Source organism: Primulina eburnea, chromosome 1 (assembly GCF_022965805.1).
Source record: "Primulina eburnea isolate SZY01 chromosome 1, ASM2296580v1, whole genome shotgun sequence".
NCBI lineage: Eukaryota > Viridiplantae > Streptophyta > Magnoliopsida > Lamiales > Gesneriaceae > Primulina > Primulina eburnea.
The window spans coordinates 61,599,811-61,627,724 of record NC_133101.1 but is presented as its reverse complement, the minus strand read 5'-3'; the positions used below and the strand labels follow the sequence as shown (position 1 = coordinate 61,627,724).

Below are 27,914 nucleotides of genomic sequence, written 5' to 3'. Positions count from 1 at the left end.
GAGTTTATTTTACGAACAATTGTGTTTATTTCATGTAATTTCGTCCTCGAACCAACAAAAATTATGGCTACTACAAATAATGACAATCTTCATATTTTCTTTGAGAATAAACAATGGTTGAAATTAGTACAATTAACTTTACATTGTTTGAAGTGATTATGTTAAGCATACGAATCTAATACATAAAATATAGGAAAAAAATTAAAACAAAAAACCCAATATATAGGGAGAATACACCCAAAAAGATTCGTCACAATATATATAACCGATTAATAAAAAAATCAAAATTTTGAAATCCATGTCAATTCGAACTTTACTCTTAAATAATATTAATAGCGAGTCCATCTGTTATGGCCCATTGCCCCAAATCCGGCCCACGTCTTCTATTAAAAGACCTGGATAACAGAACGCGTGGAGGGTTAGGGCGCCCATCGGGATCGTATCTCCCCTTCGATCTCTTCGTATTTCCGCTTCGCAGGCCAAATCCGGTGATAGTTGGCGGTAAATGTTTGGTTTTCTTCTCCTTCTTTGTTTTATTTTTGTTTTTGTTTTTGTTTTAACCCACTCTGTGTGGAATTTATGCTACGCTAGCCGAGATAGAATAGAAAATACAATTTGAGTTTCTGATGTGTTCAATTTGCTTTTGTAAATGTTTGAAAACTTTTTCATCCAAATTTCCTTACGAGACCTAGGGCCCCAACAAAAAAATTGGATTTGTGTGCATATGAAGCGTGGAGAATCAAAGAGAGTGGATTCAAACGAACTGGTTCCTAATTTTGCAGGGCTTCATCCAATGGGATCGTTTTCATACTCAGAGCTACGTGATGTAAGTTGTTCGTTGCTTTCTAATCCATGTGATTCGATCCTTTGGATCTTTTAGCTTTCCCGGTGAAGATGCACATGCACATGAATTGGGGAAAGACGAATTTATAGTATTCTTTTACTAGGCTATGAGTATATACAATAGTTTACACTTGAGTCTTTTACTGTATTATTATTTGACAGTTATTTGTGATCATCTTTAATTTACACGCACACCCCATCTTTAGACATGAATGTGGCAAACTATACTTTGTTTAAATTTGTTGACAGTTATGTGATGAATATTTTGATCCAAGAAAATCTATATGCTGTGGAGATCCAAGAAAAGCTATATGCGGTGGAGGGACGACGCAGTTTCATGTCGGTGGTTTAGCTCATATCAATGACAAAGCGGAAACGGCCTTAAACTTCTACAATAAGAAAAAAGTTAGAGAAATTATTTGATGTTGTTAATAGCCTTGTTTGCTTAATACTGGTAATGGTTTTGTTTGCGTATTTTTTGGTTGGTTACAGCGAAAGAATTTCGTTCTCGATAAGGTTGTCAAGGTTAACCGTGTATCTGGTGGTGCTATTTTCTGCTTGACATTTTGGGCAAAGAGGGACGAAAATGATGAGCGCCGTCTTTTTCGAGGTGTTTATTGTCGGGGTAATGTATTGCTATGCGAGATCAAGGTCATTGTTCCTGGTTTATTTGAATGTTCAATGATATGTCTTGTGTTGACGGCGATGGCCGAAATTTCCTGGTTTACAATCTTGAAATACCAATCTCCAGTGCCACTAGTGTCGGGCACGAAATTCGAACAAAGATCGAATGAAATAAAACCCCGTGTGTTCATCATGGATTTGGATTTAACTAATTTTTTAGCTCTTCAAAACAGGTGCTCGTTACTTTTGTTAATTGAACGAGAGCTCTGTGAATTTATAAATCACATTTTCAAGCAATTAACTATAAGAGATGAAACTGCAGAGAGTTGACATAGATGACAAAGCAGGAATATGTAGGTCAATACGATCTAAATATTGTTTTAAAATGTGGTGGTATTCTTGCGGCCGGATGATTTGGCAGGGTGCTTTTGATTAAATATGTGAAGATTCTCTTCGCTACGGATTGATGTTGTCTGATGCTAGAGCGAGGCTTTGCCCTAAGCATAAGTGGAGCCAGCGACCAAGTTTGAAACTAATATCACTCGCCATAATTTTGGAGTAGGGCTTGAATAGGCGAAAGAGGAATATAAATGCATCCTCAAAGGCTTACTTTTTATCTTTATTTATCCTTTTATTGGCATATGAAGTTTGGAAGTTAATCTTGTTATGCATTTTTAGGATGGCGATTGTGAAATTACGATTCCAGCTGGCCACGTAGATGGTTTACCTGGTCCATCTCCAATTGGGACTGATCACCCTTTTTACGAATGGTACCTTGATGTGTAACTCTTTTATTCTTTTGTCATTGGATGGGAATCTATACATTCTTGCTTTAAGTATGTCTTGGTTGGAAAGTCGTACATTCTAGTAGTTACTAGGGATGCGTTGATCGCAGCTGACAATGATCTTAAAAGTTGTGTCGTGTTTGCAAATTTCAGTGATGGGGATTGTGATTGTGCTGGCTAGTTATTTTACTTAGGTGGAGTGCCTCGGTAGTGCGCGAGCTCAGATGTTGGATGAATGTTTGCATGTTTAACATCTCTTTTTAAAATGAAGCATGTTTACATTTTTTGGGTGTTGTCTTCTTGCATGTGTTGTCTTCTCTTATTGGTTTTTTTTTGGTCAAATGTACAAGGTATCTAAATGCCCCCGATGTCTGCTCTGAGGACGAGGATGATGAGGATGATTCAGAAGATGAGAAGTATTAACTCAGCTGTTCGTCATGGTGGTGGTTGGACTAACAAATTATGACTCCAAATCCCTGTGATTTTCAAGGGTCTTGATAACTTAGAAGAGTATGGAGTGAATAGCTATGCATGCGCCATGTTAATTTCTACTTCAATGTTCTTATGGCAGTGAGTTCAAACTTCAAACCTTATTATGAAATTTGTGTTCTATTATAGGCAGTGTGTTGCTTATACTTTAAATCCGTCTGAAAGTTGGCTTGGCTTTGAATAAACATAATTCACTATTTTAAACAATATTATATAATTTTAAATAGATTGCATCTATTTAATTAAAAACAACATTCAAGTATCATTGTTCTTTAATATCCTTTTAGTGAGGTTTTTCTTCTTCATCTGAGCAGTATCTTTTTTCACTGTCTTAAAACTTAAAATTAACGAACGAAAGATAGATTGAAAGTCGACCCAAAAGTTGTTCATTCTTAATATTATTCAAATTAATAAGTCTGTCAGTTATTGTTAGAATTAAATTAATCATCAATTTAAGTCACGTGTTATCAAACATGTATTTCAAGATTTTTTCATATTTTTAATAAATTATCTTCTGTCATCTACGAAATCTTTAATCAATATTCGACAAATATACTTGATATAAAAGTTTGTTTTACGAACAATTACATTAATTTCATGTAATTTCGTCATCGTACCAACAAAAATTATGGCTCCTACAAATAATGACAATCTTCATTTTCTCTTTTAAAATATACAATAGTTGAAATTGGTACAATTAACTTTAAATTGTTTGAAGTGATTATGTTGAGCATACAAAATCTAATGTATAAAACTGAGGGAAAAAATTAAATAAAAAATACAATATAGGGGGAGAATACACCCAAAAAGATTCACCACAATATATATAACCAATTAAAAAAATCAAAAAATTTAACAAGTAATTAACACAATTAACTTTACATTGTTTGAAGTGATTTTATCGATAAAATAGAAAATCCAATATAGAGGGAGAATACACTCAAAAATATTCATCACAATATATATATAATCGATTAATTAAAAAAATCAAAATTTTTAACAAGTATATCGAGAGATTATTTTTTGTTAAATAAAATAAAATATTCGAGTTAAATAATTATATAACTCATAACATAAAAATTTAATATAAAAAATATTTTTACAGTTTTAGTTTTAAAAATAATATTTTTCGAATTCAAAAAATATTAAAAACAATTTTTTAATATGTACTCATATATCGCGAGCGAAGAAGCCATGTGTAATAATATGCGTTATTTTTCAAAATAATTGGTTTATTTAAATTCAAATGTTTGGTTATTTTTGTAAATATATATGTATGTGGATTAGTTTGATACGCTTTTGATCGGGTTTGGTTTTGAGACTTCGAGTGGATCTACATACGAGAAATAACTAGCTACTCGTTTGTCTCTATACAACAGTCATTCATCTTACCAAATTGTATGTATAAAATAAAATAAAATAAAAGTAAGAGGAGAAGGAAATATTGTATATGGATTGAGACAATTTGAGATCTATAATTACGAATTTATTTCATTTTTAGATAAGTTAAATCGAAGAAACTCAAATTAATATTCTACTAAGTAATCACACACATCTCAATGGATTTAAAATAACTTCAATAATAGATTTGAAATTCACTATAATTAGTACAATTGTAAGGGAAATGTATTACACCTCAATTATTAGACAAATAATTTTTTTTTGTTTAATGAATAAGTAATAATGATACTTGTGGATAAATACTGTTAGTATGTTCAATTACTTGGATTCTTTACTTTCTTGGGGTTGGGCTCCGTGATACGACTCAAAAATGGTAAAAACTTGTGTGAGACGGTCTCACGGTCATCTTTTGTGAGACGGATATTTATTTGGATAATCCATGAAAAAATATTGATTTTTATGTTAAGAGTATTACTTTTTATTGTGAATATGGGCATGGTTGATCCGTCTCACAGATTGAGATCCGTGAGACGATCTCACATGAGACATACTCCTCAAAAATATATATGGATCGCACAAAAACCCTTTTCTATCACAATTATGGGAATACTATTCTATTTTACATTACAACATATTGCTTGTTGGTTTACCTATAGGTGCAACTGATTTTGACATACGAGTTTTATGAGTGAGATGTTCGTCAATTCAAAAAGAAATTTTGTTAATTTTTTATCGATTACGACAATGATTAATAAATAAATTTGAAGGTCTTTATGACGTGAAAGTCTAATATTTTGGGATTGGATTTTCCTCTTGGTTTAGAACGACAACCGACGTGCTAATTGTCATCATTATATTTTATTTCTGTATTACGTTGGCAAGGACAATGACTTATCAGTCATGACCATTGTAGCATTGAGAATATTTTTTCCAAACAAAAAAAGTAAGATAATACTAAGTACATTTTTCTTTCCATTTATCCTAACTAGTATTTAACCCGTGCGATGTACGAGATTATATTATTAAACATTAGTAAAAAAATGAATAGATATTTAAATTGAAGAAAATAATATAATTATAAAAAATAAAAATAAAAACTATTTTTTCGCTAATTTTAAAAGACTTTCTTAAATACAACGTATGTCGATTAAATTTATTGGCTAATAATCACTATCATATATCAAGATTTTAGATTGTGTTAGCCTAAGACAATGACATGATATTTATCGTGCTTAATGTATTGATGTCGACCACCAACCTTAATACGTATTTAACTCTTTAATTTTCGAGAAGCTATATATTATTATTTTTTAACATGTGATAAAAAAATATTTTTAAATCAAATTCAATAAAATTAATGAGAAATACTTTTTAAAAAATTCAGTAATTTCGTCTAAATCCACATTCACAAATAATTTTGTGAAATGACACGTGTTTGACACATTTGAATGATAACAATAATTGCAATATCTTTATCCAAATGGGTTGTGATTTTATATACAAAATCTCTTTATAATATACAAAACAACCTATTATTCCGAAAGAAAAATGAAGCATTTGATCATAAGTAAATTATGTATAGATCCGAAAATTTATTTTATTAAAATTTACTATGTGTATTCTAAAACAATGTCAGTAAATTTTATAAGGTATCTTCTAAGAAGATGCATACTTTTTTTTAGAATTGGTTTAATCATTTTAATTACGGGATATTTTATACTATCATGTATCCATGAACTTTGTAATATAGAAGAAAATTATCACATTAGTAATACGTAATAATTAAAAAAATTTACAAATAGAAGAGTAATATTTTTTACTTCTCGATCATGAAATACAGATTTCAGACTTAATGTCTCGTTGTTTCTATATGTAGGTAGTTAGTTCATAACAACGAACAAATCTAAATTTAAATGAACATCACATCTTTGAAGGATTCAACTCATATATGATGCTGAAAAGATGAGTTATTTTAGAATTTAATTTTGGAGTAGATAAATTTAGTAAGATAAATAGAATAAAATTGGTTTCTAATATAATATGCAATATTGGATTATTTATAATTTAAAATTCAAATAAGGCATCCCAATTGACAAAAAATTATATAGAGTAAGTCTCTTGTGAGACAGTCTCGCGGATATTTATCTGTGAGACAGGTCAACCCTATCCATATTCAAAATAAAAAGTAATACTTGTAGCATAAACTGTAATATTTTTTCATGAATGACCCAAATAGATATCCGTCTCACAAAATACGACCCATGAGACTGTCTCACACAAGTTTTTGCCAATTATATATTGGATGCTTTGACAGAATAATACCATACATTAACTCTTTCAAATTATGGAAATCTTGAATTACATGTATTGTGTGTCAAACATTTCTGATTATTGAGGGTAATATATATGTTTATTGAGAGTAATTTAATATCCATTTGAAACTCTTTTGAATCTATCTCTTTTAATTTTCTTGTGCTCTCTTATTTGAATTTTAAATAAGACAATTCAAGATATACAATATACATATGGTTTTGGAAGAAAATTACAATACATTAATTCTTTTAAATTAAGGTATTTTCGAAATAATATGTATTTGGGATAAAAAAAATTATGATTATTAATGATAATTTAATGTCCATAGGAAAACCTTGTTATAGTGATAACTTTTAACACTCAATCAATTTTATTTTTAGAAAAATTAAATAAACTAATTAAATATTTTATTTCTTTTTTAGTAAGTAATTTTGGTAGGAAATTTCTTAAAATAGCAAAATATTTTTTTGAACAATTTACTTCATGAGTGATACTGAACATTACAATCATTTGTATTTTAAATTTATTTATATAGTTTTTAATTAAATTGATTGATATAAGCAATGCAAAAAATTTAATGTAGTTAAGTTTTCAATAGAGTTTAGTTTCAATTTGAATAAAAAAAATAAAAAAAACATATAATACATAAATTATATTTGAATTAATATAAAAATTAATTAAATTATAAATTGAATTAAATGAATTGATATAATCAATGCAAACAATAATTGAAGTGATCATTTATTGCAATATACATATTTCAATATTCATGATATATCTTTCCTCTTTTAGAAATGATATTTTGGCGGGAACTTTCCTATTTTGGCAAAAATTCTGTTTATATATATATATATATATATATATATATATATATATATATATATATATATATATATATATATATATTTCTTTATTATCATGGTTGATAATTTTTGCAATGTCCTCGCGAAATGGGTCTATCTTCTAATCGAGAGAAGAAACGCAGAAGAAAAGATTATCTTGGGCTCTCGTGCCAAGAGGAGGCCGTCTACATCCCGCAGAATTGGTGGTGGAGCTTGCCCTTATAGAAATTCCAACTTTTATTATGACTTCTAAAGTTGTTTGGACAAAACATAAAATTAGATCCAATATTTTTGAAAAAGTCCAAGCCCGATAAAATAATTAGACAAGAAATTGAAGAAAATCCCATTAGTTATGCAATGTAATTTGAATGGATTAATAGCGGGCAAACACATAATGATTGTCAGTAAAAAAGATCGTGAAAAGTGAAGGTGGGGATTGAAGAAAATTAACTTACTAGAGTCTGAATTTTAAAAAAAAAAGATCAACGGGCAGAGAAAGAACATCACAAACAACTTCGACAATTGCGAACACTGCAAATTTCAAGTTTCTAGTTCATGTCTTTTTATTTTTCATATCATTTCCAGTTCATTCCGCAGGGAGTGAAGCAACAGTCTGTATGAAACGTTTCCGCTCTGGCATAATCTCAGCACTTCATTCCTGACCACGAGGAACAGTCACTCGGATCAAATCCTGGTCATCCGTTGAGCCATGTCAACCTGCAGAACAAGCACATAACAAACACAAAAGACACGCTGGCCATGAATCGGGATCCGGCCAGACTCTTGGTGTAAACTTCGTATTTCATTTAGATAAAAAAAAAGAGTACCGTTGATAGCCCCTAAAATTATTGAGTTTGGACTGATTCGAGGCCATTCACCCTAATAAACTCGATTCGACCTTATCTCGTAAAGTTCTAAACCTTGCACTAGTCTTAAGATGGTCTGAGCCCATAAAGATGAATATGTAGTTGAGCCCATGTGGGCCAGGTGAAAGCACCGAGCCCAAGAGTTAGGGTCCAGCCCAGGAAAAAGCAAGCCCAAGAGTCAGGACATAGCCCATGAACATGAGCTTGTGGCCGAGCGCGCAGTTATACCAAGAAGAAAGGCCGACCAAAGCCCATTAACTAAATGCAACCCTAGATTTGTCGTATCTCGCGAATATTGAAAATACTTGAAAATCTCTAATGGTCCTACACTTAGCGGTCTCCTATCATGGGCAAGATTCTACCTCAACAAGGATTCAACTTGAGCAAATTAATCAACTCATCATGCTCCTATAAATATTAGGTATACTTCCTTTCGCTCTCTTGCTTTCTTAATACGGTTACATTCCTTGCTCTCTGTATTCATGATCGGAGCTCTGACTTAAATATCATAAAGTCACGTCGCAAACATCTCAGACGCCCCTAACTTTATTTTCGTCTTTGCAGACCCTTTTTTACCAATCCGACCCAAATATTTGAAGATTCAAAGAAGGTAAAATTTTAGTTAAATCAATGTGTTTTTATAAAATTGTCGTAAAATATTTTTTAAAAGGTGTTCTTCAAGTATAGTTTTTAAAGAAAAATTGAGAATTTTTTTTAAATGTTTTTAAAATGGAAGACAAAAATAAAAATCAAAACACATTACTTTTAAAATATTAAAATGTTTTAATAGAATAGTTTTCAAACACATATTTATTTTAAAATATTTTATTAAAAATTACTTTTATAAAACGTTTTATAAATACTTGTCCAAACGGAGTCAGATGTATTATTCTTTTGGATAAATTCATTGAAATTCATTATTATTTTATGTAAAAATATAATATGAATAATCTATATCTATATATATATAAAAGCAGAGTTTTTGCCAAAAATAGTAATTTCCCGCCAAAATATCATTTCTAAAAAAGGAAAGATTTATCATCAATATTGACATACGTGCACTCCAATAAATGACCGCTTCAATTATTGTCTGCATTGAATATATCAATTCATTTAATTCAATTTCGAATTTAATTAATTTTTATATTATTTCAAATGTAATTTATGTATTATATGTTTTTAATTTTTTTACTCAAATTAAAACTAAACTATATTGAAAAAGTAAACTATATTAAAAAATTTTGCATTAATTATATCAATCATTTTAAGTAAAAACTGTATAAATAAATTTAAAATAAAAATGATTGCAATGTTCAGTATCACTCATGAGGTAAATCATCCAAAAATAATTTTTGCTATTTTAAGTAATTTACTGCCCAAATTACTTACTAAAAAGAAATACAATATTTAATTAGTTTATTTAAATTTTCTAAAAATAAAATTGGTTGAGTGTTAAAAATCTATATCTATATATATATATATATATATATATATATATATATATATATATATATATATATATATATATATATATATATATATATATAAAAGCAGAGTTGTTTCTAAATTTAGTAAGTTCCCGCCTAAATGACATTCTAAAAAAAGAAATAAACGAAAAATGTGGTAATATATATTATAATAAATGTCTAAAAATATTTAATTCATTATTAAAATTGTATATTAATGTATGTATGTATAACTGCTTGAAAATTGAATCTTTCTTAGGAATTACAAACCAAATTAAATTACATTTCAAATTTCAAATCCAGAAATAAAATTCCATTCTGGAAATTATAAACCAAATTCAAATTGTTATTCAAAATTTACATATTAATTCTGAAATTTTGAAACATGTTTCAAAAATTGTGCTCAGCTGAAATTATTTTATTAATTTAAAATTAATGACACATATATATAGATGTAAGGTTATTATAATTAACAAATTTCATCTATATTTTAGATGAACTATTTTTAATTTGGTTTTATTTTTGAGATCTAATATATTTATTTCAGTGATAGTATAAAATCATTTTTCTCTTCAATATATTAACTTTAATCTTAGACCAACAATTCTCGAATTATTATAGATGATTAAAAAATAATTGTAAGTCAATTTAATATAAACTATCATTTTTATTGTTTTTTTATTCATGCAAAATAATATAAACAAGAAAAAATTGTTAATTAACATATTTAGAATTAAAATATATGTATGTAATTTGACATACTTAACAGGAAAATTTTGTTTGTTAAATTACTTCAAGGCCAAAATTGATTATGGAGTTGTTAGTAGGTTATTATTAATAATTCATGTTAAATAAATTTATATTAAATATCAATTAGTATTTTTTTATACTTGAATAAATTTATTTTGTGAGTTATCATTATAAATGTTTCTTTTAGAATTATTACTTTATCTTCAACATAGCTCATTCTCTTGAATTATGCAATGACACTAGATTGATCGTGACAAGGCTCGGAAACTATGTTTGGAAGGAAAAATTCTTACTGGAAGTAATGCATGTCATAAAGTGTTTATTCCAAGAATGTCATTGATGTCTTCTTATGTAAGGCTTCCTTTTAAATTTCAACAAAGATAGTTCAGTATTATTTGATTGTATTATATTCAATGTTAATCAACAAAAGTCAGGGGCAATCATTGTCTCATATAGGAATTTTTTAAATAACCCTGTTTTTAGTCATGGTCAGTCGTGCGTTGCTGTATCCAGAGTTATGAATCCTAAGAGTCTAAAAATTTTGATATGTGATAGTGATAGCAACCCGAAAAATTCAACGACAAATGTTATATTTAAAGAAATTTTTCAAAATCTGTAATTTCTTTTTGTTTTCTAATTGTATGATCTATAATCCATTTAGTTTATTTGTATTTTAATTTAGATTATTTATTGAAATTAAAACCACATTAAAAGTTTGTATCATGTTTATCATTTTATTTTGTTACAGTTATTGTTTTCTACATGGTACATAAATTTATATGTGAATACAATATAATTGATACAAATTATGTCATTCATTGTCTAATACAAGCGTGATATTAATTCTCAGCCAAAATACAAAAAATGACTCTTTTATTCTGTATATCATTGTTAAGATCTATATGTATATGAAAACAATAAACATTTCACTTTGATAAAAAGTCAAGTTATCGAGAAAGTAAATAAATTATCATATATACTAATTTTAATAATCAATTAGAAAAAATAATTGTCCGTGCACCGCACGGGTGAAAAACTAGTATATATAAAAGCAGAGTTTTTACTAAAAATAGTAGTTTCCCGCCAAAATGTCATTTCTAAAAAAATAAATATATATCATGACTATTGAAATATGTGTATTGCAATAAATGACAACTTCAATTATTGGTTGCATTGATTATATCAATTCAGTTAGTTCAAATTTGAATTTAATTTATTTTTATATTGATTCAAATATAATTTATGTATTATGTGTTTTTTATTTTTTATTCAAATTGAAACTAATCTCTATTGAAAACATAAACTACGTTAAAATTTTGCATTGATTATATCAATCAGTTTAATTAAAAACTGCATAAATAAATTTAAAATACAAATGATTGCAATCTTCAGTATCACTAATGAGGTAAAACATTCAAAAAATAAATTTTGTTATTTTAAGTAATTTCATGCTCAAATTACTTATTAAAAAAATATAATATTTAATTAGTTTATTTAATTTTTCTAAAAATAAAATCGATTGAGTGTTAAAAATTATCATTACAACAAGGTTTTCCAATGAACACTAAATTGCCATTTAATAATCCTAAATTTTTTATCCCAAATACATATTATTTCGAAATTATCTTAATTTGAAAAAATTAATGCATTGTAGTTTTCTTCCAAAACCATATGTATATTGTATATATTGAATTGTCTTCTTAAAAATTCAAATAAGAAAGCAAAAGAAAATTCTTACTCTCAATAAACATGTATATTATCCGCAATAATCAGAAATGTTTTACACATAATGCATGCAATTCGAGATTTCCATAATTTGAAATAGTTAATGTATGATATAATTCTGTCAAAAGCATCCGATATATAATTTTTGTCCCTTGGGATGTCTTATTTGAATTTTAAATTATGAAATAATGCAATATTGTATATTATATTAGAAACCTATTTTATCATATTTATCTTTCTAAATTTATCTACTACAAAATTGAATTCTAAAATGACTCATCTTTTCAGCACCATATATGAATTGAATATTTCCAAGATGTAATGTTCGTTTAAATTTAGATTTATTCGTTGTTATGAACTACCTACATATGCAAACAACGAGAGACATTAAGTTTGAAATATATCTTTTATGATCGAGAAGTAAAAAATATTATTCGTCTATTTGAACAAAATTTAAGTTTTTATGTATTATTAATGTGATAATTTTCTTTTATATTACAAAGCTCACTGATACATGATAGTATAAAATGTCCCGCATTGTTTTGGAATACACATAGTAAATGTTAATAAAATAATTTTTCTGATTTATACATAATTTACTTATGATCACATGTTTCAATTTTCTTTCGAAATAATAGGCAGTTGTGTATATTATGAAGAGATTTTGTAAATAAAATCACAACTCATTTGGATAAATATATTGATGAAACAATTATTGTTATCATTCAAATGTGTCAAATACGTGACATGTCACAAAATTGTTTGTGAATATGGATTTAGACGAAATTACTGAATTTTTTAAAAAATATTTCTCATTAATTTTATTGAATGTGATTTTAAAATATTTTTTGATCACATGTTAAAAAATAATAATATATAGCTTCTCGACAATTAAAGATTTAAATATGTATTAAGGTTGGTAGCCGACATCGATACAATAAATACGATAAACATTATTTCATTGTCTTAAGCTATCACAGTCTAAAATTTTGATATATGATAGTGATTATTAGCCAAAAAAATTAATCGACATGAGTTGTATTTAATTTTTTTTAAAATTAGCGAAAAAATAGTTTTTATTTTTATTTTTTTTATAATTATATTAATCTTTAATTTAAATATCAATTCAATTTTGACTAATATTTAATAATATCATCCCGTGCATCGCACGGGTTAAATACTAGTAATAAAAAAAGCGTACTCTATAAAATAGAGTAATTATTGACGGGAAAATTAGTATTTTTGTTATGTAAGTTGGTGTATTTTGGATTTTCGTAATGTAGCTTGTTCAAGTTTAATTTTCATCAAATAACTTGGTTTTTTTAGTATTTCTTTACACGAAACTACTGAGAATTCAATGAATCTTGTTTTTTGACATCAATATTCTTTTAGGTAACCAATCTAATAATAATAAAACCTATATTAAAATCAATTAAGCAAAGTAAAAAGTTTTTTCCTCATATTTTAAAATATCATGTGTTGTCATGGTGAATAGATTTTCTGACTTCCGGTGAAATCTTTTTTAATGTGTTGTCGTGGTGAACATATGTTTAATGTGTGTAAACAATAGTTTTATTTGTAACATATGTGAGCCATGTAAGGAAGAATTAGTGTCAAATAAGTAATATATAATAGATTTAATGACTTACATTGAAAAATGACCAAAACAAAAAAATCAAAGCTATCGAATGAAAATCAAACTTTAACAAATTATAAGACTAAACTCATAGATAGATCACACACTTCATATGCATTTTCGTTGTTAGATTTGACACCCTTCTTTAATTAAATTAAAAAAAATAAAATTTAATGAGTCATATTTTGAATTAACAACATAGTTGGCATTTTAAAAAACATCAAACAAAAGCACAAATTTCAGTGCACCATCCATTTCATTCGATTGCTCCAAAAGGTGAAATCGCTCATCTTAGGCGCCCCTCACTCCCGGCCCGACAAGATTGTGAGGGGGTAAATCATGATGACTCAACCAACCAGCAGCAGCTAGACCTTATGCTACGCCGCACACAAGGAGCTCCCACTACCGCTTGCGAGACTCGATCTCTGGTCATTGCTCCAAGATTTACTGCTGCTGACCAACTGAGCTAAGCCCATGCGAACATCCATTTCATTTGATTGTTTTTCTAAATAATAGAATTTATCAAACATAATAATGAACTGTTTTCCAACAGAAACAAAAACAAAACCTACCTCGAATATATATATATATATATTGTCTGTGAGCCGATGGCAGACAGAGCTTGCGCATGGCAACAAACAGGAATAGAAATTGGCGCGCTCTGACAGTTAAAACGAAAGGCATAGTAATAAATATTAATTTAAACCAAAAATATATAAAAGTGGAGAACATATACATAAAAAAGCTCTCTTTTTTGACAGCCATGAAATACCGCAAAATATGGTCCCCCTTTCCCAATTCTTCCTCCATTTTCACCTCTCCTGAATCGAACCCATCATTTATTTCTCTCTTTTTTCAATATATTATTGAATTCCTTCTTCCAGACAGGTTTGACTCCGATAATTTGCATCAAGATATGTTTTTTTGATCGTTGTCTCCTCGATTGCGTTGTGGGCATGTGGTTTGCTCGGATATCATCTAGGATTTTGCGTCTTTTCCCTCAAACGGTTTAATGGGATCAATTAATGACGTAAAATAGGCTGTCATACGCAGGAGACAAATATGTATTTCACCAGGCTAGATGATTCGCCTATGTTTCGGCAACAGGTTATTTTCATGTCTTGTTTTCTTTTTGTACGTATCAAGTGTCCTCCCCAGACATTCAAGGCTTTCCTTTAGAGTTTCAATTCTCTAAATTGTGTGGGTTACTGGAGGGGGTTGTTTACTTTTTATCATTTTATTCAATGCCTATTTTTGAATAATAATAACTATGTGCAGAGTTACTTTGGTAACCTTTAGAAATCGGTTGTAATTAGAGAGCAGTGTTGTAGTGAATGAATACTGGCCTAGAAATCGATTGTAATTAGAGAGCAGTGTTGTAGCCAATGAATACTGGCCGCGTTACAGTATTGGGTTTTATTAGATACACTTTGTTACAAAATGTTGAAAGTGAAATTTAATTGGGGCAATAGGCATTTTGGCAGGGTTTTTAATTTTCAAGACCAAAGTTGGAGAAAAAAAGAAGGGAAAAAGTAGTATAATGGAAAATTTTAGTGGCAGTTTCTATTACATACTAGTATCTGCAGTAGTAAGCTAGTCTCTGATTAAACTCTAAACAGTTTCTTGAGGTTCCTTCAACATGAAAATCTTATAAAACTTCCCGTCTGGGCCTGCTTGGAAAGACGGCAAGGCCGGGTTATAGCTCGACTTAAAGGAGAGGAGTGGTTTGGCTACCGATGACCGGCTGCTAAGCATTAAGAATCTACAGACAAAGATTGAAAAAGACCCACTGCCTTTTACTTTTGATATATAAGCTCATGTGTCTAATGGAAATTTTAGTGTAGTTTCTATTAGAGACATGCATCCTAAGATATGGGCATGACAGTAGTCATTGATTCCTGGCTTCAGCCGGTTGGGTGCAAGTGTACATGATAATAATCATGTCATTAACTATGGTATTGATTAAAAGAATCCGCAATATTTCTAACTATTCGTAGCACTTTTTTTCAATAGCTCCAGGGGTTCATATCTCTCTTTTTTGAACATAAAACACAAACTTGTTTCATCTCTTATATTTCATTGAAATACCCAATCTAACGTACAGAGATCACGTATATTTTTATGTCTGAACTTTATGGACACATAGTCTTTGTTTGACCATGCAGATCCAGTTGCTGGAAGACACTGCTGAGACATTACGGGATAGAAGTCTTAAGTTTCATAAAGGATGTCGGAAGTACATGTAACTTACGAGCTATGCATTTTTTTTCACATCTTTGATAATTTATTACCGATAGTCTTCAGCTTATGCATTTTTTTTCACATCTTTGATAATTCATTACCGATAGTCTTCAGCTTATGCATCGAATTTTATTTTAACGATATCTTTTAAGTATCATATGTGCATTATTTAGCACAGTTAAGCATCTTGTGCAAAAACAGTTGTTTGGGCTCTAAGTTTTGTAAGCTTGCGAAATTCTGGATGACTTTTCTGTTGTGTTCGTGAATATATGTGTTGGATGCAGTTTGTGTGTCAATTATGAATATGTGGATGGATGGATGGATAAAATTATATTTGATAGCTTAAACATCTTCTTTCCTTCTCTGCTTGACCGATTTGCTCTTTTCTGTTTCACATATTTACTCTTGGACATCGTTAACTTGGTTCAAATAGATCGGTTTGTTATCTTCATTTTCTAATTGATGAAATCTTGTCAAATTTAGCATATGGTCATCTGTTTCATGATTTTTTTTGGGGTAAAATGGAGCATTGATGAAACATGGATGGTTGTTTGGTTCATTTTATTTTTGGAGTTTTAGGGGAAAATCTCGGGGAAATAAAATTCATGTTTGGTTTTGAGAATAATAAGTTGTTGCCGTAGATGCTATTTATGTAAAAAATTATTGGATAAATTATTTTAAATTGAAAATTTAATGTTTGAATTTATAATATAATATATCAATAGCATATTTTTTAGAAGTGAGAAAAAATTATTTAAATTAATGATTATGTTGGGCGGATTGACCAGGTGGGAAATGGGGCAAGAGGATAAAAATAGATAATAGAGTTTGTTTTGTTTTGTTTTGTTTTGGCAGATGAAAATGTGAGATTTTTTCTTCATTTCTCTGTTCTTTAACTTTTTCTATCATGTAATAAGTTTTCAATTACGTGCTGTTTTGCAAAACTTTTCCTTTATTGTTACTAGCCCTTTTTTATTGGATACATAGAGACGGGCTTGGAGAAGCATATGATATGGACATTGCTTTCGCAAGCTCCCTTGAAAGTTTTTCTGGAGGACATAATGATCCAATATCGGTAGCATTTGGAGGTATATTTTTAATTTTCTAAATACAGATACACTTCCACACTCATGAATGGAAATCAGGAGGCAAAGTTCGTCAACTGCCCACATTTCTCAATCTTCCACACCCAAAAAGTACGAAGAGATAAAATAAGGGAGTGACAGAGAGTTGAGCTTGCTAGTTGTTTTTCTTTCTTATTCTTGCACAAATTTTTGTCTTTAAGAAGAAGAAATCTATAGCAGGAATGTTTTGGCGCCAGACAGAGGATGGAGAGAAAAAGTCAAGAAATTATAAAAATCGTTTTTAGCTGCTCACATTCTATAAATTATAAGATGGCTTGGCTTGACAGCAACGGATTAATCAATATTGTGCTCAACGAAACTTCAAGTCAAAGTTCTTGAGTTGTGATTTCTGATTTCGGTCGGGCTAGGCATCATAATAAGAGGCCTTATTGGCCGAAGCTGAATTGGTAGCTATAGATTTATTTATACAATAACTAAGCCATCCGATCACTTTAGTGGCTAGACATGGACATCTCTGAACTGCTAAGATTCGACTATGAGAAGATCCTAGAAAAAAAATCAAATGGCACCACATTTAACCCATAAAATATGTCATAAGTAATTGTTCTGTATTCTTTGTTATTAATTCTGTATATTCAAGTCTTCATGATGTTGGTTTAAGTCTAGTTATATTTCAGGCCCAGATATGGAAAAATTTGCAATTGCACTCAGAGAAATTGGAACTTACAAGGAAATTCTTCGGTCGCAGGTGGAAACTTTTCTCTTTCTTACGTTATTATAGCTCATGCTGTTGGTAAACAATATAGCGCAATAGCTGGATAACTTGGTGATTTACTACTAATATGCTCTGTCAATGTCTCAGGATATGTGATATATGTGTGCTTATTGAAAAAAATGGGTGCCGGGTGAGCATGGATAGGGGCTGATGAGTTTAGGCTAGTTAGTTAAGAAAGAAAAGTCCAAGGCACCTTGGAATCAAGAATCACAGATCAAATATAGGAGACCACGTTAGTTCTTCATAGAAGGAACTGATTCTAGTCTTTTCCCCTTCATATATTATGTTTTTCCAAAAAAAATTGATGTTCTCGTTTTTACTTTAACGCCAAGGAGTTTCTAGAATTATGCTCCTTATTAATCATTTGCGGGGTTTCTAGGCTTCAAGATTACATGTTAATCTACTTCCACTGCAAGTTTGAGTTGTAATCTCTCGAAGTGTTGTACATCGGATGGATACATGTTTGGCGAACAATGAAGGCTTTTCAACCCCATGAATTGGACCTATGGTAATCTGCAGGCCATACTTGATACCATCACTAGAAATCAGAAGCAATATTTTGTCATAAGTGTGCTATCTCCCCCTTTTATGATCCATATCTTAAACTTCTTGGAGAGACTTTAGCGTTCTTCAGTGTTTCTTGAATTTGGTTCTTGTCCCCTACAGTTACTCCTAATCGCCCATCGATGTTATTGATAAGTGGAAATATATTGGTTTTTAGCACTTGTGAGCAGGAATCTTTGAATAAATAGTGAGTAATGATAGAAATCTTATGGGGCCTCAATGTAATCATTGTCCTCTGAGCTTGTATCGTCTCTGTGCACTTTCCTTATCAAGATATTTGGCTCTGAAAATATCTTTTTGATATTAAGTATGTGAAACGACTTCTATCCTTTTGTGGCTTCTTGCTGACATTCTTCACTTGTCCCTTTTAGGTAGAGCACGTGCTGAACGACAAACTTCTGTACTTTGCTAATGTTGATCTTCAAGATGTCAAGGTATGCCCTATTTCACAATTGTGAATTGTTTTAACACATATTTTATGTTTTGCTGGTCCTTACATTTTATTGGTGGGCCCTGATTTTAGGACAGCATTAATCACTAGAAAACATCATCGTACTAACGCATTTTCAGTTTATTGTCATGTGAGTTTAGATTGCAAGCGTGCATTGTCCAGCAACTACTAAATTCTGCTAAGATACGCAATTAGATATAAGCTAATGACTAGTATCCAGATGATGGGGTGTAGTAAAAGCTATGGATGAAGAACATGACGGATCATCCTAAGAAATAAAAATACAGTGATTCTATGTGAAAACTCATGCACATATTTTTATAAATGCTTTTTGATGGATAAGTCGTTATTACTCTTCAACTGTCATGAACTAGCAGCAAAGTTGAATTTTTACATATTTGCTTAGTTTCAAACAATAGATTAGATATCGAGCCTGGGATATTGTACATATCATCTGTAGCTCTTCCTTTTTTAACCTGACCTTTTCGTGGACCATCTGTCGAAGAAAATGAAGATTTTGTACCGAGCTCAAAGATGTTAATTTCAGCTGTATCAAAATTTGGGAGGATGTGGCTACCTACATCTACACCTCTGTCATGCACCTAAAAAATTTCTACTATTTTGGCAGTTTTTCCCACCTCTCACGTAATTCCTAGGAATTTTGTATCTTACATTGTTGTTATTTGATCAAACACAGGAAGCCCGCAAGCGCTTTGACAAAGCCAATGCAATTTATGACCAGGTGTGGATCCAGTCATTATTTCTGAAGTCAATATTAAACCTTCAAGTGTGATTTTTCTCCGAATTTGATGTTTGGTGTCTTTTAATTATCCTTAATCTTTTGTTACTTGATTAGCATGAAGTGGGGGGTGTGGGGGGCCTAAGTTGTGCTAAAGATACAAGCATAAAAGATACAAGCATACTATATCAAGGATCTGAATATGTAGGATATATGAGTAACTCAGATGAATGACAAAAACACCTGCAGGGTGGCTATGGTGTCTCAGAAGCGAAAATGTCCAAATGGAATTACCTCAAATGCACATTGTGTCATAGATTTATTATTTGCAAAATAGGGAAGGGACCACATACTGCACTGTAGATGAGCGTCAAAACAGAAGAACTACTATCACTTACTTATCCAAAACTCTTTCTGATTGAAGTCATCTCCGTTCCTTAGTCCTTCCATTATTGCCTTTTTACTTTTCCATCGAAAGGTGAGTAAACAAGGAAGACTCGAAGTGATTGCATTGATAGGAGACGTTTATATGGGGCAGATAAATTAAACCCTGACAATTCTACATAACAGAAGGTCTTGTTTTGTTGTGAACTTGGAGTTGATATCGATTTTATGGTATTCTCTTTTCTCACCGAATTTAACACTTCATGTGCAAGTTCATAAGAGTGATTACAAGGATCAACTTAATAATTAAAATTCCACAATAAAAGATAGGAACAGCTACTTATCCTTTGTAGGGAACGATACAAAGGAAGATAGCGAATATCTCTCTGTTAGTACCATTTGGGTGTTGTGTCGCTCGGTAGAAATTAAATCCAGCATAAACTGCTTCCCTTTTATATCTGGACAGTGAAATGGTATGCTTCGCTCTATGCAACTATTGTAAGATAGACTTGAATAAAATCCAACCATCCTTTAGCAGTCTAGTTCCTACATATTTGAAACAAGAAAAAAACAGTGTTGGTTTGTTTCACTTCTGTGACATAGACTGGTACTTGATATACTGGAATGTCTATCCCTGTCGTGTTTCAGGTTCGTGAAAAGTTTTTATCGCTCAGGAAAAGTTCAAGGATAGACATAGCTACTGCCCTAGAGGAGGTATCTGACCATGAATACCTATCTAATTCAGTATCACTTTATTCCTGTGGCTGTAACTATCAGATAGTTGCCATGGGTTACCATAATCTGTTGAATTCTAATTTATCAAGGTTTTCCAGGAACTCCACAATGCAAGATCAACTTTTGAACAAACACGCTTCAATCTGGTTTGATAATCTCTTCCAAGTCATCTAGTTTCAAATTTTCTATATCACATAGCAATGCTGAAGGATTCAGTTGGGAAGGGGAAGATTTTGAGCACCCTGCTTTCTCCTTTTCAAATTCAGGTCCGTGCCCTCTCAGCTGTAGAAGCAAAGAAGAGGTTTGAATTTTTAGAGGCTGTTGGCGGTACAATGGATGCTCATCTTCGTTACTTTAAACAGGTTTGTGGCATAATGAAAAATTGTCATTGCTCATGGTGTGCATTGTTGTTTGTTTACTTATTCTGAAGTTCCTCTCTATGCTAGGGGTACGAACTGTTGCACCAAATGGAGCCTTATATTAATCAGGTGTATTTTGTATCACTATTTTTCAGTTGTACCCTCATTTCTCTATATTTTTTCTTATTTTTCGTGTGTAGATTGTACTTTTCTTTTAAAAAAGATTAGATTTGCAGTTGATTTACCCAATATATGGGAAACATTAAAGAAAGATGATTGTTCAAAGGGAAAAAGCAACAGCAATGCCTATCTGAATTTTTTTATTTCCTTTAGATTAGATGTACAGAGGAATTTCTTAATTTGATATTGAACAACTAGCAGTAGAAAGTACTGAAATGGCAAGTGAAAATGTGTATGACAAGGAATGGTCCTGCCATGATAACGGAATAGGAACTAGCATGAATTCAGAATTAAATGATTATATACTAGATGATGCAGTTTATTATTCCCCACAAAGGACAATTTGTACTCCAGCAGATTGTTTTTCCCTTAAAATGAGGATGGGTTGAGAAAATTAATTTTTTTTTTTATCAAACCTGGTTTGGAGGCTTTATGGTAGATATTTCATATCTTCCTCATCAAGATTATATTTGGGTAGGATAGTCCGTTAAATTATCACACAACCTTTTGGTTTTGGCAGCAATTATTCATCCTTTACAATGAAGTTATTTGCAAGGATTGAATTTGTTGACTGATGTAGTTACTCAAAGCTATGACAAATGCCTCTTGATTTGAGTTGATTTGCATTTATAGATAATTGTTATCCAAGTATATGATTTAGTGTTCACGGTTTAGGAATTTTTTTTCGATTTGTGGTACTCTTAGCTGCTCTGCTCCTGTATATAATGTTTTCATCTCAACATGCACCTGCTCTTTGTTCATTTTACTACTATACTACAGGTATTGGCTTATGCCCAACAAGCAAGACAAAATTCTAACTATGAGCAAGCAGCACTCAATGATCGTATGCAAGAATATCAAAGACAAGTTGATCAAGAAAACAGACGGTCTTTTAGTGGATCTTATGGTCCCACAAGTACGGATGGTATACAGTCTTTTTCCAGAAACTCCCATAAAATGATAGATGCAGTGATGCGCTCTGCTTCTGAGGGAAAGGTTGTTTTCTGATACTGCCTTTGCATTTCTAATATTCTCTTTCTAGACTTCTATTTCTTTTAGAGATGTCATTTCTGTAACTAAGACTTCAATAGTGTAGGTACAAACCATTAAACAAGGATATCTCTCGAAACGATCCTCCAATTTGAGAGGCGATTGGAAGAGAAGATTTTTTGTTCTTGACAGCCGGGGAAGGCTATTCTATTATCGCAAACAATGGAGCAGGCCAACTGTGAGTCATGGAATAACAAACTCACTGTGCCCTGCATGTTGTTTCAGTTTTATGATACTTTTTGTTAACTTGATCATTTGACACTCAGTTTCAGGGTTCTAACGGTCCTATTCCCATACACAGAAGTTCTCCCTCTGAACCTGGTTCTGGACTGTTAAGCCGGTGGCTTTCATCTCATTACCATGGTGGTGTGCATGATGAAAAATCCGTTGCACGTCACACGGTGAACCTGCTGACATCAACAATAAAAGTTGACGCAGAGCAATCTGATCTAAGATTTTGCTTCAGGATTATTTCCCCGACAAAAAATTACACTTTACAGGTTAACTTTTTTGCATCAGATAGAATGTTTGATTTTATCTCTTTCACAAAAACTCTAAAGTGGCCGATATGTCCGAGGTTTAGTTTCTATGCTGCACATACTTTTCAACAGTATATATCTCCGTGGACATAAGGATATGTTAATTGGCAATTCCTTGTTTGATACAGGCAGAAAATGCAGCAGACCAAATGGACTGGATTGAAAAAATAACTGGAGTTATTACTTCTTTGCTGAGTTCACAGACTCCTGAGAGGGTAAACAAATTGTGATTGAATGGGCAGTTTCTTTCATTTGTATTCTCATTGTTGTAATCATAATTCATTTGTATCTCAGCATTTCTGTTGTAGTCCAGTTAGTGAAAGCAGTCCCATTGGAAGTCCTGACCATGATGTGAGGACCATTGAAGAATATGCATCGGAAAAGGATCTTTCATCACGAAATATTATGCGAGTATCCAAAAGTTCAGTCCAAATACCCAGCAGCTCAAAAAATGAAAAGCCAGTCAATGTTTTGAAAAAGTTGCCTGGAAATGATAAATGTGCCGATTGTGGTGCACCTGATCCAGATTGGGCTTCCTTGAATCTTGGCATTCTTATATGTATTGAATGCTCTGGCGTTCATCGCAATCTTGGTGTGCATATATCCAAGGCAAGTTGACATAGCTTCCTTATTGTGCCTAAATAATTTTGTCCACGAATTCAATTATTTCTATTTCGATGTCGATGTAAATCCAAGGGAGTGTTTGATTTCTACCGAGGATGTTAATCATGAGCCAAAAAATATTTGACATCTATACACTCATCTCATGGCTTTCCAAACTTTTAATGCAGGTAAGATCCTTAACACTTGATGTGAAAGTTTGGGAACCTTCTGTCATTACTTTGTTTCAAGCACTTGGCAACGTCTTTGTCAACTCAATATGGGAGGGATTGTTGCAAGCAAGTAGAACTGTTCAGGCAGATGAAATACCAAGAAGGTAAAGTTTACCGGAATCAACATTATTGTCATGTTCTTCATATTTGTTTATAATGAGTATGATATTTATACCACAGGTCTCTTGAATCTGACAAACACAAAAAGTTTTATAGCAAACCAAAGCATAGCGATCATATATCAGTGAAAGAGAAGTTCATTCAAGCAAAGGTATCACCTCATTTGATTAATATTCAGTTTTTTTTTTTTTTTTTGCTTTCAATCCTCTTAGGAATAGTGATGCCTGAGCAGTAATCGATAGGTAAATGTGGCAATCTCTATATATCTTCAGAATTTAAGCAGCTTAGAAGGCATAGTGATATGACACAAACTACTATGGACGAGAAAACTTTTTTCCAAGGAATGTGTGGAGCGATTGCCCTTTGATCGAGACCTTAAAGCTTTTCTTTCTGGAAATGGCATTAATCCTAAAATTCCTGCCTTTGTTTCCAATGACTTTTTAACATTCAGATTTCCATGGGACTTATTTCACATAAGAAGTAGTGCAATCATTTTTTCTCAATAAGCTAAGCCAGTCCTAAAATAGAGTGGAAGGATGAGCACTATCAGCCATAATAGATATTAGTAGTTGTCCATTATCCTAGTAGCAACCGTTTCTTGTGAAGACCACAACTTTTCAGTTTTTTAAATGTTCAAACTTATGTTTATTCTGGCTTTTTGTGCTCGAAAGCTGAATTGTTACATTTCCATCAAGCATTTATGTGCAAACATACTTGCACAAACTTTCATTTCTCCAGTGCCACCAAAAAGGTTTTCTCTAGCAATGTATAATTTGTGTTAGGTTTGCAGAAAACAAAAAGGCATAAGTTTATGGTTGAAATTCTTTAGCTAAGCCTGTGGAATTGAACGTATTTGTGGTGTTCAATGGTCATTTCAAAAAAGTATCTGTAGACGTTGATACAACTGACTTCCTAGAGATTGGGATTGCACTAAACTTAATATAGCATGAACTTTATGTTATAGTCCTAGAATTTACAGATAGCCCTAGTAGTACTATATTTGATTTGTTTCTAGTTGTGTGTTAATCCTTGCAAAGTAAAATGATAACATAACATGGTTGCCGTTTATTTTATAATTACTATGATCAAGAACTCAGTAGAAATATTAATCATGATCAAGAATTCACCGGAAATATTAATCATCCGTTGCTGAAATATTGAACATGGAAGAAGGTGGTGGTATAAGAAGGCTATATATAGTTCTCGAATTAATTTTTATGTTTCATATCTAACCTAAAGCATAGTGCCTCTTTGATTGCAGTATGTAGAAAAGCGTTACATTCACAAGGTAAAGGACAGCCAGCGTCTTCTTTCAGTTGCCGAACAGTTGTGGGGCGGTGTACATGCTAACGACAAGAAAGCAGTATACCACCTTATTGTCGCATGGGAAGCTGATGTCAATTCAATTCATGGTCAGGCCTCACCCCTTACATCTTTAGCCAATGTAATGAGATTACATGAGCATACAAATCCAGATCAGAATTTTCATGCTGTAGATGATGGTACTTCAAGATCTCCAGAACCACAAGTAGAAGATGAAAACAGATTCATTGATCTTTTTTATGGATGTTCCTTGCTTCATCTTGCCTGTCAAACTGCCGATATTGGCATGGTAGAACTGCTCCTGCAGCATGGGGCAAACATAAATGCTTGTGATCTAAGAGCTCATACTCCACTGCATCATAGTATTATTAGGGGAAGAATTGGAATCGCAAAACTGCTGCTTGCCAGGTGATATGCCTTGCGTTCTCTGCTATGTTGTGTGTGTGTGTGTGTGTGTGTGTCATCTATGAAACAATCATTTGAAGGGAATAACAATATGCAGTTTCCATGCAAACCAAAAAATTCTTTTGTAGTTGAGTTTCACAAATTCCCTCATTCCAAAACTTAAGGTTTATGACTTATGACTGCTGCTGCTATTTTGATTTTATGTACAGAAATAGAACCTTTTGCTGAGTTTCTAGTCCACGCCATGGTAATTGTAGATAATACTTTAGGAAGGTGTGATGTTATTTGTAGAATTCAAAATGATCAGCACTGTGACAAACACTAGTGCTCACAGTTGAGTGCTACCTGACTTTTAATACAACTTCAATCTAGCATGATGAAAGTTGGAGCCTTGGAAGATCTTGGTTTGGGATTTCTTTGTTGAGATCATGTTATAGGGTAGGGTTGTCTGGATTAATTATGTGAAATTTTCTTTTCTCCTAGTTTTTTATATCGACTTTTTAACATGTGATTCCAACAGGAATCTGGGACATTCTCGGTTCAAGATTGTTTTGAGCTCATAATCTCTCTAACTATGGTACATTTTCCTTTTCTGCAGAGGAGCAAATCCTGAAGCTGTTGACAAAGAAGGTAAAACTCCTTTTCAGCTCATTGCAGAATCGGCCCTCGATGATGTTGAGCTTCTCGCTTTCTTAAAACATGCAAATAGATAGCATTGTTTGTTATATTTATGTTAGCAAGAAAATCCAATCCAAAAATATCGGGGATGGTTTGTTGTAGCTTTGCTCGCCATCTTTCTGGATTGAGATGTTGAGCAGCTAATTATTTTTCTCCTTGAAGATGCATGGAGGAGGAGTATGTTTTTTTTTTTTTTTTTTTTTTTGTAGTCTTGTTACCAGGATATACAATATATATTTTTTCCCCCGTAAATACAGGATTGTAATTTTTACTATCGATGTTATGTTGATGTAACGAGGAAGACCCGGGCCATTTATCATTTAGTAATATGTGCCCTGTTTTGAGTTACTTGATGCTTGAAGATGTCGCAGATATTTAGAATAGGAAGTTTTGTAATCTAAATACTTGCAATTCTTCCCCAAGTTTTCTTGCTATTTTCCCCCAACCTGATTTTCAAATGCCCATCAATGAAAGAAACGATCATCAAGTATTACACCAAAACACATTGCATTCTTTGCTATATTTCAATTACCACTAAGAAAGTACACATGTGTTACACGTAATTGATAAACGATCGAAACATAACATACCGAGAGTGTTAATATTTCGCCATCATTTTCTTGGGCTAACCTTCCCGTAATGCCATATTTGTTTAGTTGTATTGGATCTAAAAGCTCTTTTGGTAGTTTTTTTTTTATTTTTTTTATTATTTTTCACTTTACGGTTAGTTTTTAAACAATTGTCAAATATTATTGAGTCTGTTCTATGATACACCGAGAGTGTTACTCTATATATATTTTTGTATATGATGATCATTTGAATTCAAAACAAAAATATAAGAGATCTACTAGATAATCACTTGATCGTATTTTATAAAAAAAATATATATGAATTAAAACTCTGGATACAATATAGATTTTTTCCCTAGTCCGAGATCCTATATCCAACACTGAACAAGTAAATTTTTGGACAATATTCATGCATCAAGACCTATAGAAAAGAGAATGAACAGGAATATGTGGTAATTTGTATAATTTATAACCTATTAGTATATATAATGCAAGAACACCCTAGAGAAACTAATTAGTTATACAGAGTCATTGCATAATTTTGGATTTTCCAAAAACATATTTCATCTTATTAAAATAACTACATGGTGTTATAATGATATTTTTATTTTTATTTTATTTTATCTTCTATCATTTCAATTTCAAAATTTTTATTTTAAAATTTTTAAAAAAATTATTTCATTCTTTATTATTTTTTAGAGTAGGTTTCTTGTGAGACGGTCTCACGAATATTTATCTGATAATTTATATTTTATATATTATTGTATAATTTATATAAACATATACAATATTTAAGATGATATATTTATTATGAACGTGATAAATTATGTTTACCGTTTAATTGTAAAATAAGTTTAAATATTTGGATTAATTGATAATAGCATTTGAATTTATATTTTGATTATTATTATGCATTAATTTTAGATAATAAAATTGTAAATACGATCGCTTTGGAAAAATATGTGCAACAAACAATTAGCATAATCCTTGTGTTCAGTAGTTCATTCAGTAACATATGTAGTAGTCCATCCAATAATAAACATGTCAAAAAGGTGACACTACAATTTGACATGTGGGATGATGATATTGAAAGATAAGCATAATTATTTTTTAGTTATAAAATCTGTACGATGATGCAAGAATA

At 31.2% G+C, this 27,914-nt stretch overlaps 2 protein-coding genes across 6 annotated transcripts; both read left to right on the top strand.

The window, feature by feature from the left end:
* Window positions 1-362: 362 nt before the first annotated feature.
* LOC140838027 (uncharacterized) lies at window positions 363-2,967 on the top strand. Its single transcript, XM_073204116.1, has 6 exons — window positions 363-501; window positions 783-826; window positions 1,093-1,248; window positions 1,336-1,494; window positions 2,146-2,249; window positions 2,603-2,967. Exons 2-6 carry the CDS (start codon window positions 794-796, stop codon window positions 2,673-2,675), a joined length of 525 nt encoding a protein of 174 aa, XP_073060217.1. The 5' UTR covers window positions 363-501; window positions 783-793; the 3' UTR covers window positions 2,676-2,967.
* An 11,511-nt stretch (window positions 2,968-14,478) lies between these two features.
* Window positions 14,479-26,619, top strand: LOC140837916 (ADP-ribosylation factor GTPase-activating protein AGD3-like). 5 transcript variants are annotated; one of them, XM_073204003.1, is made up of 20 exons: window positions 14,480-14,847; window positions 15,906-15,982; window positions 16,969-17,069; window positions 17,744-17,814; window positions 18,777-18,839; window positions 19,554-19,598; window positions 20,628-20,693; window positions 20,813-20,860; window positions 20,981-21,076; window positions 21,161-21,202; window positions 22,034-22,249; window positions 22,350-22,481; window positions 22,570-22,803; window positions 22,971-23,057; window positions 23,137-23,451; window positions 23,634-23,779; window positions 23,856-23,946; window positions 25,057-25,207; window positions 25,292-25,526; window positions 26,122-26,610. In XM_073204003.1, exons 1-20 carry the CDS (start codon window positions 14,803-14,805, stop codon window positions 26,234-26,236), a joined length of 2,376 nt encoding a protein of 791 aa, XP_073060104.1. In that variant the 5' UTR covers window positions 14,480-14,802; the 3' UTR covers window positions 26,237-26,610. The 5 variants fall into 5 exon arrangements, with proteins under 5 accessions (XP_073060098.1, XP_073060104.1, XP_073060110.1 ...); XM_073203997.1 differs by having other exon boundaries at window positions 14,479-14,847; window positions 22,576-22,803; window positions 25,057-25,526; window positions 26,122-26,619; XM_073204014.1 differs by lacking the exon at window positions 26,122-26,610 and having other exon boundaries at window positions 14,481-14,847; window positions 25,276-25,429.
* The last annotated feature ends 1,295 nt before the right edge of the window (window positions 26,620-27,914 follow it).

Bases quoted from the DNA above. Each gene is read 5' to 3' on its own strand.
- LOC140837916 (XM_073204021.1), top strand. From the start codon at position 14,803: ATGTATTTCACCAGGCTAGATGATTCGCCTATGTTTCGGCAACAG. The intron at 19,599-20,627 runs GTGTGGATCCAG...GTCGTGTTTCAG, and splicing joins CCAATGCAATTTATGACCAG to GTTCGTGAAAAGTTTTTATC. The intron at 23,780-23,855 runs GTAAAGTTTACC...TTTATACCACAG, and splicing joins GCAGATGAAATACCAAGAAG to GTCTCTTGAATCTGACAAAC.
- LOC140838027 (XM_073204116.1), top strand. From the start codon at position 794: ATGGGATCGTTTTCATACTCAGAGCTACGTGAT. The intron at 827-1,092 runs GTAAGTTGTTCG...ATTTGTTGACAG, and splicing joins CATACTCAGAGCTACGTGAT to TTATGTGATGAATATTTTGA. The intron at 1,495-2,145 runs GTCATTGTTCCT...ATGCATTTTTAG, and splicing joins TATTGCTATGCGAGATCAAG to GATGGCGATTGTGAAATTAC.